Below are 13,441 nucleotides of genomic sequence, written 5' to 3' on the forward strand. Positions count from 1 at the left end.
AAATGCATGTTACACATAAAGTTAAATAAGTCAAATATGATAAAACTGAAGCTAAAGCAACATAAAATCAAACAAAGCTAGAAGGAATCTTAGGGCAGCCAGTCATACTCTCTGGCAAAAGTGATGTTCTTAGCAAATGAGCATTTGCTGGCCACTGAACACTTCTAATGACAAAGACTCTACTACTATGCAGTGAGGCATATTCTATCTTTTGACCACTATGTTTTTAGAAAATTCTTAAATTCTAAGATAAAATGTGCCAACTTTTAGCTCAAATAGTTGAGTCTGCATTTCTCTCTACAGAAATATTGCATATGCCTGCATCCAATTGTAGTAGATAACTTTTTTGGATAAGTGAAAACAACTGTCATGTAAATGTTACTTTAAAATATAACATTGAAAAGTCAATAAAGAGCCTGTATAGCCAAGACAATCCTAAGCAAAAAGAACAAAGCTGGAGGCATCACACTACCTGACTTCAGACTGTACAACAAGGCTACAGTAACCCAAAAAGCATGGTACTGGTACCAAAACAGATATATAGACCAGTGGAACAGAACCGAGGCCTCAGAAATAACACCACATATCTACAACCATCTGATCTTTGACAAACCTGACAAAAACAAGCAATGGGGAAAGGATTCCCTATTTAATAAATGGTTTTGGGAAAAATTGGCTAGCCGTATGCAGCAAACTGGAACTGGATCCCTTCCTTACACCTTATACAAAAATTAAGACGGATTAAATCTTAATCAAGATGGATTAAAGACTTAAACGTATGATCTAAAACTATAAAAACCCTAGAAGAAAACCTAGGCAATACCATTCAGGACATGTGGATGGAGAAAGACTTCATGACTAAAAACACAATGGCAACAAAAGCCAAAATTGACAAATGGGAGCTAAACTAAAGAGCTTCTCCATAGCAAAAATAAAACTATCATCAAAGTGATCAGGCAACCTACAGAAAGGAAGAAAATGTTTTCAGTCTGTCCATCTGACAAAGGGCTAATCTCCAAAATCTACAAGGAACTTAAATTTACAAGAAAAAAACAATCCCATCAAAAAGTGGGTGAAGGATATGAACAGACACTACATTTATGTGGCCAACAAACATACATAAAAAAGCTCATCATCCATGGTCTTTAGAGAAATGCAAATCAAAACAACATTGAGATACCATCTCATACCAGTTAGAATGGCTGTTATTAAAAAGTCAAGAAACAACAGATGCTGGAGAGGATGTGGAGAAATAGGAATGGTTTTACACTGTTGGTAGGAGTATAAATTAGTTCAACCATTGTGGAAGACAGTGTGGCAATTCCTCAAGGATCTAGAACCAGAAACACCATTAGACCCAGCAATCTCATTACTGGGTATATTCCAAAGGATTATAAATCATTCTACTATAAAGACACATGCACACGTATGTTTATTGCAGCAATATTCATGATAGCAAAGACTTGGAACCAACCCAAGGGCCCATCAATAGTGGACTGAATAAAGAAAATGTGGCACATATGTACCACAGAATATGATGCAGCCATAAAAAAGGATGAGTTCATGTCCTTTGCAGTGACTTGGATGAAGCTGGAAACCATCATTCTCAGCAAACTAACACAAGATCAGAAAACCAAACACCTCATGTTCTCACTTATAAGTGGGAATTGAACAATGAGAACACATGGACACAGAGAGTGAACATCACACACCAGAGCCTGTTGGGGGCTGGAGAGCTAGGGGAAGGATAGCATTAGAAGAAATACCTAATGTAGCTGACAGGTTGACAGGGTGCAGCAAACCACCATGGCATGTGTATATCTATGTAACAAACCTGCATGTTCTACACTTGTATCCCAAAACTTAAAGTATAACTAAAATAAAAATTAGTAAGGCTTTCTTATGATAATTTAAAAGTAAATCTCAAAAGTCTCTGTGTACCCTTCGACTCAGCAATTTTATTTTCATTATCTTAAGGAAATAATTTAAAATATTTACAAAGGTGCATTTAATAGAAAATATTATCTTTCTTAGAGTACAAATATAAGAATATGGTAGAAAAATTAGAAAAAACCTAAATACTAACAATAGAGAATTGTGTACACTATTTATATAGGAAGACCATAAAATAACATTGTAAATGTCACCATAAAATGCTTTGTAACCATAAAATGACATTTTAGACATATACTTGTTGAGATAGAATTTCATGATAGTCTACTTAGTGATTACTGTAGTTTTATTTACACACTAAAAATATATGTACAAAGCAAAAATATATTGGGAGGCCTATAAAGCAACATTTTACTGTTTTTATCTCTGGGAAGTAGAATTATGAGTGATTTTTTTTCCTGACATTGGTTTTCCTATTTATCAGAAATAATTAAAAAAAAATTTTTTTTAAACAGAGGAACTAGACATTACTCGAAATAATCTCTGGTCACATACAAAACAGTACAGTCATTTTCCATCTAAAACTGGGCACAATATCAAATATTGGTACTTTTTTAGTAACCACAGTGCATTCATTTTAATTTTTGAGTAGCCATGATACACCAATGGTTTGCATTAAAAGCATAATTTACTAAATTTGTTGATCTAACATCATTCTACATTTTTCTCTATTCTGTTAATATTAATAAATTATTTTTCTTAACAATACTCCCAAGTTGAATTTTCTCTGAATGTATATATTTTGTTTTAATGTCTATAGTATTGGTGCCACCTTATCTTTTGAGTGTTTGTTTTATATTTTCATTTTTTAATAAATAATCAGACGTCATTGATAGCCAGAGCTGGTTGGTAGTTTGTATGTCTTATCTGTAATGTAGTTTGGAGAACAAAAAGCATAATTCGAACCAGAAAATCATCGTATTAAGGCAGTTATTCAAATTTGCAGCATTTACTTCTTTGTATGGAAACATCAGAATAATGCTTTACAACTATCTTAAGAATGAGACTGAATCTCATAGAAATAATTTGATTAATGTCAAATAAATATAGTATTTTTATAATTTTTAGAACATTTGTAATTTTGCTAGTTATATTTATATACAAACATTTTAATAAATAGGAATGTATTTCAGGACTATTTTGATTTGTTTTTGTTATATAAAGCATTTGACTCAAGAATATTTAGTCTGGGCTTATGGCAGTGTGACTCTTTTTCTTCTTTACATTCTTCTACATTTTCCATATTACCCATAGTTCATATGTATTTCTTTACAATCAGAAGATAATGTCATATTTAAAATAGTGTCAATATTAAGAGGCATACATTGAATTACTTTTAAGTACTGTTAACAGGAAAAAAACTGTGTTTAGCACCAGTATTTTTTCAAAAGAATGATAAAACTACTCTATTCTCTTATGGCAGGTATGGGATGGCACCAGGACACCATTTCCATCTTGGAGAGTCTTAATACAAGATCTTGTTCTTGAAGGTGATTTAAGCCACATCCATCGGCTACAAAATCTGACAATAGACATTTTAGTCTACGATAACCATGTTCAAGTGGCAAAATTTCTGAAGGTGATGTTGAGTAGGAAAAAATGTTATTTTATGTTTTTATAAATTGTAGTGATTTTTGCTCATGTAAGTTTTTTATGTATGGTTACATTTATAGGTGATATTTACAGTCTAGAAATTATTATTTTCTTTTTCAATTGTAAAATGTATGTTACATTAAATTATTAAAAGATAAATCTAATGGGTTAGAACATTTTTTAAAATAATTTTTCTTAAATATCTTAAAGCTAAGCAATACAGAGCTCTTCTGTGCAAATAGTAAAAAAAAAAATATGTGAGATAATACTGCTTTAGAATGACAGGATATATAAAATATGTTAATGTTTAGCTTGGTAAACTGGTTTGATAGAATATAGCTTGTAACTTTTTGCTCATTAGTTAAAGAAATTGTTAAATCACCTCTAATATATATTATAAATTGGGTATGTGTGTGTGTATACTGTGTACTTTATAGAATTTGCATACTGTCTTTTGAAATACAGTAAGGTACACAGTTTAGATATGGCAATACTTAACAAAAATTGTAGGGAATATTTTTCTCTATTATGTCTTCTATTTGAAAGTACTTTTTGTAGTAAACAATGGTATGATAAATAATACAGTAAATAATAAGACTAACCTTTGCTAGGCACCTTCATAAGATAGGTGATGATAGTCATCTTGTTCTACAAATGTGAAGTGAGGCACTCAGAGGTTAAACCAATGATTCAAGATTCCACACCTAGTTGGATTGAAGCAGGATATTTCCCAGAGCACTTTGAAGGCAGGAACTGGAATGCACAGGCGCTGGAACTAGTCTGCCGCTTCAGTGCTGGCAAGGGTGAACTGCACTCGCTCTGACCCCCTGTGCCCCCACCCCTCATGGGAAGGGGAGCACACAGGTGAGCAGGTACAGGAACTGGGGCAAGGGCTTTTGGGCATGGGCAGAAGCAAAGTCCGTACTGGCCCTGCAGCAGCATCTGAGAGAGTTTCTGTGACCCCTGAAGCCCCAGAGGAAGTGTTGCAGTACTCTTAGCTCTGCTGTCCATGGACAGCTTAAGTGTTAATAGCTCAGTGGAGGGTTATTGTGACAGCCTTTTGCACCCACAGTTGTGGCATCTGAGCACTTCTCCAGCATCCAGGAAGTATGTAGTCTCAAGCATAAATAGAAGATGGTAAATGCAGGGGATTTTATTACTGATGAAAGTGGCTCCCAGCAGGAAGGGGAGCTGAAAAGGGGATGGAGCAGGAAGGTAGTCTTCCCCTGGCATCCAGCCGTCTCTGGCCAGGTTCTTCTCCCAAGTTACACCATCAACCTGCCCCTCTGAAATCAAGCTGCTTTTCTCTGACATCTCTTCTCTCTGCTGGCTCAGCCTGGGGTTTTTATGGGCACAGGATGGCAGGTGGGGTGGGCCATGGTGGTTTTGAAAAAGGCAACATTCGAGCAGGAAAACATAGATGCAAGTTCTCACTTTGGGCTGTGATATGAGGCTTTTCAGCTTGAGGGCAGGGTTCTTGCTGGGAACCTGCCCTCTTCTGCCCAGAATTTCCCCGCCTCCTGTTCCTATCAGGCTGAAGCCAGTGTTTAAACCCATCAAGTCTCCTTCCAGAGCTAATCCTTTAAAGCATTAAATGGAAGTGATCTACATCACAAATATCTTCTAGCCTACTTATAGGAAGTTAAAAGAAGACAGTAAGAGTAACGATCTGAATTTCCCTTTTCACTGAATGCCCAATTTTCCTTTATACATCAGTGGCCATGGAGGAACAAATATATCCATTGTATATTGTATTACAAATAAGTTCACTATCAACACTGTTCTGGGTTGCAGAAAAAAATAAAAATTAGAAAACAAAACAACAAAACATTTAAATAAGTTCACCCAACTAAAATCAATAAATTAGATTAAATCCAAGGTCCAGGAAGATATTGACTGCACTGTTTTGTCCTTTGTAAGTGTGTATGTATGCGTGCACATACATCAGTGACATATCAGAAAACACTGTTGAAGATTTTTTTGACATTTCCTTGAAAGATATTATCTACATTGATTCGTTTATTTCAAAAGTAAATATACTAAGTCCAGTTCTGAAGGTTTTTTCATAGAAAGAGTTCTTTCATAAATAAAATGAATTTACATTTTAGATTCACCTTAGTTCCACACTCTGCATACCTACCTTCACCATTTAATTCTCTTCTCTTTCCCTATACTGCTTCCATAGGTCTTTCTTTCTGTTTCCCTGTTTGTCCTGCTTTTCTTGTCTTAGTCCTAAACAGCACCTATCACAATGCTTTCCCTGTAGTAAGAATGAAGCAAATAATAGCTGCTGCTGAATGAATGAATCAGTGAGTGCCATGGTTTGTTTGTTTTTTTTTAAATTATTTTCTCCTTTTTTATGGTCTGCTTTATTTTGCCCACTAGAGGTGATATGAGCACACATAATTAAGAAAATATATGGTATTGTGTTTTCTGTAAAGATATAGCATTATATTATTTGTCTGCAATGCAATATAAAAATGAAAAGGATTCTTCTCTGTAATACGACTTTAGATTTTTATTTAATATACATTGACATTGCATTTATTTGTTTTCTGACAACCTGCATAACATTTATTGTTAATTTAGAAACTCTTCACTCATGTGACATTGATATAAATGAATTCTTCTTGGTACTTTCAAGACAACTGTTTAAAATTACATTTTTGTATCAATTGAATTGTACCAATTCAAAAGACTTTTGCTGTGTAGGAGCAGGAAAAAAATGTGTTTTTATTTTATAAAGAGGATAGTATAATGCAATTATAGAATATAATTAACATATACAAACAATATATTTTAGAGCCTGAATTGCCCTTAACTATTCTCTGTATCTTGTTTTTTAAGTATGTTACATCATTCCCTTGAACATTTTACACAGAATCAGTCACAAAAACTGACATTTCAAACCTTTTGTCTAGAAACTAAAGCTTTACTTTCTAAATCCCAACTCTTAACCAGAAACAACTGTTAATTGCAAAATATACATGGTCATAATTAAGTTTTGACCTTTACTTGACAAAAACTGTGATTTGATTGGCTATTTTGAGACATTCAGGGAATTAAAAATAATAAACCTAAAGAGAAATTCTTGAGTTTATGAGGAATAATTTGATTATTTCTAAAGGGATAGTCATTTCTTACTAGCCATATTTACTTAGCTTTTTTTTATTAGTGTTTTAGTATAGAAATAGACTTCTATAATAGTTTTTTAAACTATGTTTTTATAATTTTTTGATTATGATTCTTCATTTGTGTTTTCGGAATCTTAATACTGATAAGATTACCAATACTTTTGTTTTATAATAGAACACCTGGCACATTCCGTAGTATTTTTAGTCAAGCTTTTAAAAAAAATACAATGCTGCCTCCATAAGGAATTTTTGATAATAACAACTTATCTTTATGTGAATAACTTATATCTTGGCCTAGAAATTTTGTTATATTAAAAAATACAGTAGTAGAGAAGATAGTATAATAAACACCCATATGTTCACCCTATTTTTAAATGTTTTGTCACATTTATTTCCAACGCTTTTACATTTTAGGAAATAAAACCCTACACATCAAACCTTCTTTGTGCCCTGCCTGCTCTCATTTTTTTTTTTTTTGCTCCCCACATCCTTTTCTCTGTGTCTCCACATGTGGGTTTGTATGTACACCTATGTTTATTATCCTTTTTCTTTATGTGCTTTTTGTTAGGGTAAAGCCCCCTTCTCATATTCTTCAGAATTGATTTGACTATTCTCTTTTGTTTTTGGATTCACTTTTCAGATTCCATTAAAGCTTCTGGGAATTTTGACTGAATTGCATAGAATGCAAAGTTTAATTTGGAGGAAATTACCATTTATATAATATCAAAGCTTTCAGTATATGAAGATATATCTTTCTCCATGTGTTAGGCCTTCTTTCCAATCTTTTATAGATCATATATACATGTGCTATACTAATATACATACATATATACCTACACATATTTTAAAAGAATCACGAAATAAGTTAAAAAGAATGAGATAAAACTAGAAATTTTTATGTTTTTTCCACTGTCTCACTTTGAAGACTATGAGGAAAAAGTTCTTTCTTTTTCTTTTTGTGCTTTTCTTTAACTTTCTTTATGCTACTCCTGGCTGTGACATAGATGTAAGTGAAAAAGGTCAAAGAAAAAAAGACTTTATCTTACTTCCTCCTCATAAAACTCATGATTCGATGAGAAAAAAAGACCTTTGGAAATGAAGGAGTAGCACCTGAGACTGTGGGTTTTCTCCTTACTTCCTTTACTGATATCCTTCATCAGAAATAAAGAGTAATGAGGAGAAATATAATTAAGAGAAGCTACAATAAGCAGAATTGGAAAGTTCATTTAATATTCATCTTTTTTTAATGTGTTTCTCCTGATAGGATTGAGCCTCTGTAATCTGAGAGTCCAGAAGTCTCCAAAATGCAAACCTTTTGAATGCCAATATGAGATAGTGATATTTTTCTTTCCAATTATTCAGTGTATAGAAACTTTGTTTCATGCACAAAATTATTGACAATATAGAAAATTACCTTCAAGTTATGTGTGTAATGTGTATATGAAACATAAATGAATTTCATGTTTGGACTTGTTTCTCATCCCTAAGGTATCTCATTATGTATATGTAGATACTCCAGAATCCAAAAACATCCGAAATCTGAAGCACTTCTGGTTTCAAGTATTTCAGATAAAGAATTCTTAACCTATATAGCTTTTCTGTTACGTAAGATATCTGTTACTTAATCCTGAACTTTTAGGCAGAAAGAGTGGTATCCCTGTAGTCAGTCACCCGGTAGTCAGGAGTGCTGTTTTTATACAAATGAATTAACTTTTCTTGTTCGTAACTCCTTTTGTTTCTGAATCTTTCTTCATAAACATAAATGTGATTTAGGTGATCTAGCTTCTTCTTTTAGATAGATGTCAATATCTTTGAATAGCATTCTGCATCTCTTTCATTTGAAATCTCCATTATGAGAAAAACCTCAGTGGTCTGTAATTAAAGACATTTGTAGACTAAGGTTAGCAAAACATCTGAGATTAACTATTAATTCAAACATTTAATTCAAAACTCTAGTTAACTCATGTTTGAAGTCACAGAGTGTTTCACACTATGGTGGTGCAGGCACAAATGCATACGTTTTCTTTCCATAGAAGTTGTAAGATGGAAGATGTTTATTATTTTTAGCTGGTACCACATTAAATTTCTTCTTAGTATTCTTGTAATGACAGTATCTTAGGGATCATATTTAATTAATCCTTAAACTAGTTAAAGCAAGACATTTTCAGAAACCTTAGTCAAATAAAGGACTTGGATTCCATTTAGGTAATGGATTTCTTAACCATTGTATTTTATTGATACTAAGACTTAATATTTTTTTTCAAAATGGAAATATCTATTAGAATTGAATGTGTGTGTATATGTATGTGTGTGCACACATGCATATGCATGCACATGTCCATATGCTTAATTTTGATCTAGTGTCCATGCAGCTGACATTCAGCCACAGTGGTATAGCATACTTTGCAGATACTTTAGTATATTTCCTGATTGGTCAGTGCCCTGGTTGTTGTTGGTCATTGCTCCATATTAGTTATTAAAGTTTTAAATATCAGAAATATTTTAATTTTTCCCTGCTTTCTAAATAATAAATGATCTATTTTTAGGTTGGAAGCTTTCTTAGAATCTATAGCCTTCATACCAAACTTCAATCAATGAATTCCGAGAATCAGACAATGTTAAGTTTAGAGTTTCATCTTCATGGAGGTACCAGTTATGGTCGGGGAATCAGGGTCTTGCCAGAAAGTAACTCTGATGTGGAGCAACTGAAAAAGTAAGCTTTTAATGTAAATATTTAGAAAATGTAAATAAGGTATTCATTAAGCTGACTTCTAAGATCATACTGTTCCTCGGGGTTCTGATAGGTTCCTGTTTGATCCTTATAGCCTTTTGTGCCATTCTCTATGTTTTTAAATAGATGAGGCAAATGAAACAAATCAAATAATTATAGGTTCATATAGCTAAGTAGTAGCAGAGCCAAGGTTATAGTTGAAGTTTTCTAACAGTTAAATTCTGGTTTTTACAGTCATGCTTCTCTTCTATCATTTGCCACACTCTCCAAGTACAGCAATATACAGTGAAAACTAGACCTTAGCCAAAATTAGGAAAATCTGATACATATCTAAGATTCCAAAAATATTTTATTCTCTCATAAAGAAATATATATATATATATATTTCTGAATTGCCACCGATTAAATAGATAACACATGTTTCGGTGTGCCACTTTATTTTAAACTTTTTAAAAACATTTTTAAAATTTACATGTGCCAGAAAGTAAATAGTATCTTAAACCTACTATATATTTAGTTTTCCTGCAGTGTTCCTAGCAAGTATTGTGTGCAGAAGCATTTTGGTCAATATACTAGAAATTTTAAAAATCTGCATTTCTTCAAAGAGAAAACATACGTTCAGTAAATTTAAATAACTTTTGTCTAAATTTCAATTCATTGAAATCAGTGTGACTCAAAATTAGCATCTGTTTTATTACTTATATCAGTTTTACTGATTTTAATATCATTGCTATATATAGCAACATAGTATTTAGCTTCTTGAATCTAGAGTGAGATTGTTATGACTCAGAATGCCATTTGTTAAATTCCAGTTTATTTTTGTTTGCATTATTTCATCATTCTGCTATTCCACTTGTATCTTTCTACACTCAAGTTTTTAACTTTGAGGGGCCTCAGAACCCTCAGATACTCTGATAAAAGCAATAGTCCCTTAACTGAAGAATGCATATAAACACAAAATTTTATATACAATTTCAGTGAATTTCTAGATTTTATGGGTACAGATAAATTTACTATATTGACTTTGTTTTGTGCAATTTGAAATCCTATTCTTTCAATTATAGGGATTTAGAATCTGCAAATTTGACAGCCAGTCAGCATTCAGATGTTGTCTGTCAATCAGAACCTGACGACAGCTTTCCAAGTAAGGACAATCTTTAACATTGACAGTTTAGTTCCTGCTAAATAAAATAGTTTTATCAACATAATTATTTTTAATGCCTTCTCATTGTCTCCCTTAATAAAAATTTCACATAGTAGAGGAACATACTAAAATCTTTGTCTGTGTTCTATGCCAAAAAGTAAACACGGTTTCTTTCTAAATTTATAATTATATTTTCAAACTGTATGGTAGTGATTATTTGATTAGGATATATACATACCATGTGTGCATATTCACAAGAAAATCTGTATTGATTTCATAGACAGCTATTTTGCTTATAAGTTTTTAAAGGGAACAAAGATTGTTTTTGCCACTTATTTCACATAGCCCAAGTACTTTTTGCTCAAACATATGTTAGATGTATACATAGTTCCTAGTCTTTATTAAATTAATCAGTCATCTAATTACAAAATATTAACCAACAGTGGAATGTGTCCTTATAATATTGTTTACCTGAATAGGTGGCTCGTCAAATCTGAACTTGAAAGCCTCAATGTGTATTGTTTTTTTTCTTTACCACTTTGTTTTAATTTCTGGGTATTTATTTGTTTAAGAGACAGTTTCTTGCTCTGGTAATCAGACTAGAATGCGATGGCATGATCATAGTTCATTGCAGCTTCAAACACCTATGCTCAAGCGATACCCTCTCACCTCAGCCTCCTGAGTAGCAGGGACTTACAGTCCTGCACATGGCAACACGCCTGGCTGTTTCTTTTTTTTTTTTTTTTTTTTTTTTTTGAGACGGAGTTTCGCTCTAGTTACCCAGGCTGGAGTGCAATGGCGTAATCTCGGCTCACTGCAACCTCCACCTCCTGGGTTCAGGCAATTCTCCTGCCTCAGCCTCCCGAGTAGCCGGAATTACAGGCATGTGCCACCGCGCCCAGCTAATTTTTTGTATTTTTAGTAGAGACGGGGTTTCACCATATTGACCAGGATGGTCTCGATCTCTTGACCTCGTGATCCACCCGCCTCGGCCTCACAAAGTGCTGGGATTGGCTATTTTTTTTCTTCTTTTATTTATTTATTTATTTTGGTAGAAACAGGATTTCACTATAAGTTGCTCAGGTTCTTCTCTACCTCCTGGTCTCCTGGTCTCAAGCAATCCTTCTGCCTTGGCCTCCCAAAATTCTGGGATTACAGACATGAGCCACCACGTCTGACCTGTCTTAATTTCTGCTTCTACATTTTGGGACCTAGAATCTGGGTCACTTTCTGTTTTTTTGTTTTTGTTTTTTTAACAACCTAGCTTCTACCCTTCTATAATCCAAAGAATCATTTTATGAGATTCTTAAAATGATTTCTGTTAACATCCCAATAATGTTAAGCACGAATATTAACATACATTTCTTGGTAGACACTTAAGTGCCTGCATGCATTATTATTTTAATTCTAACAGCACTCCTATGAGATGAATTATTCTCTCTCCCTTTTATGATGGGAAACTGAGGCTTTGATGGATGGATATTATATAATTTGTCCACAGTTACTTAGCTGTTAACTGATGGCAAAGCAAGACAGATCCAAATGCAGGCTATTTGATTTTTTTGTATATATTTTACATTTATTTTCCTCATTCTCTCTGTTTTAAAGCTCTACTTATTTTAAAATGCTAGCACCCTGGTGATAACATTTTAGCCTGGTGTATGATTACTTGAACTACCATTAGGAAACCGATTTAGTTCAATTGACGATCATTTGGAGACAGTATAATTTGTAATTATACTTTTTACAATCTCTTTCTCCTCTTAAAATGATTCTTTCATTATTTTTAAAGTGCACAGTAATATGTGTTATAATATCTAGTCGAATAGCTTTCACTGTGCCTTTATTCCCTCTCCCTGAGGTAAGATTAACACTTTAGTGTGATTTCTTCAGTCGCTTCATCTGTATGCACACATATATACCTATATATAAACAATATGACTCTGGCCTTTTTCTTAAATTTTTACCAAAATGGAATCACACTATAATAAATAATTGCTTTCTTCAACATTATGTCATAGACCTTTTTTTCTGGGCTAATTCATGTGACTCAAATTCATTATAGTTCCATCATAATAATATTATACTTTTTTTCATTTTTCATTTAATAGACCTTGAGATCATGACCAGTTTTTTGCTCTTACAAATAATACTTCAATAAACATTCTTGAATATATGTACTTTCATGTTTTTACTCCTCCAGAATAAACTCCTAAAAGTGAGGTCGATGTATCTAAGGGTACGCACATCTTTTAATAGATGCTGCCAGATTATTTACCAAAGGTCATAGGAATTTATATCCAAATAGCACAGAAGAATGTACTTTCTTCACATCTTCTCAGTATGGGAAGTTAACACTATAATTTTTTTTTTTTTTTTTGAGACGGAGTTTCGCTCTTGTTACCCAGACTGGAGTGCAATGGCGCAATCTCAGCTCACCGCAACCTCTGCCTCCTGGGTTCAGGCAATTCTGCCTCAGCCTCCTGAGTAGCTGGGATTACAGGCACGCGCCACCATGCCCGGCTAATTTTTTGTATTTTTAGTAGAGACGGGGTTTCACCATGTTGACCAGGATGGTCTCGATCTCTTGACCTCATGATCCACCCGCCTCGGCCTCCCAAAGTGCTGGGATTACAGGCTTGAGCCACCGCGCCCGGCCCAACACTATAATTTTTAACAATTCAGCAGGTAAAAGGCATTTTCTAACTTAATTTTCCTGACTACTTGGAACTTGAAAATCTTACTGTATTTTCATGAATATTTTAAATTCCTTCTTCCTCAGATTGTCTGCTCTTTACCCTTTATCTGCTTTTCTGTTGAAATATATTTTTGTCAGTTTGTGGGAAACCACGTGTGTTTTACACATTTTCTTGTTTGACTACTTTT

At 33.4% G+C, this 13,441-nt stretch overlaps 1 protein-coding gene across 9 annotated transcripts in view; it reads left to right on the forward strand.

Moving 5' to 3' along the window:
• POT1 (protection of telomeres 1) overlaps positions 1–13,441 on the forward strand; it is a 131,795-nt gene that overhangs the window by 94,557 nt on the left and 23,797 nt on the right. For all 9 annotated transcript variants that reach the window (XM_078343863.1, XM_009003136.5, XM_078343864.1 and 6 more), the window contains 3 exons: positions 3,377–3,532; positions 9,227–9,393; positions 10,476–10,555. In XM_078343863.1, coding sequence (XP_078199989.1) covers positions 3,377–3,532; positions 9,227–9,393; positions 10,476–10,555 — 403 coding nt within the window. The remainder of the gene's footprint in view (positions 1–3,376; positions 3,533–9,226; positions 9,394–10,475; positions 10,556–13,441) is intronic.

Source organism: Callithrix jacchus, chromosome 11, assembly GCF_049354715.1.
Source record: "Callithrix jacchus isolate 240 chromosome 11, calJac240_pri, whole genome shotgun sequence".
In the NCBI taxonomy this organism is placed as follows: domain Eukaryota; kingdom Metazoa; phylum Chordata; class Mammalia; order Primates; family Cebidae; genus Callithrix; species Callithrix jacchus.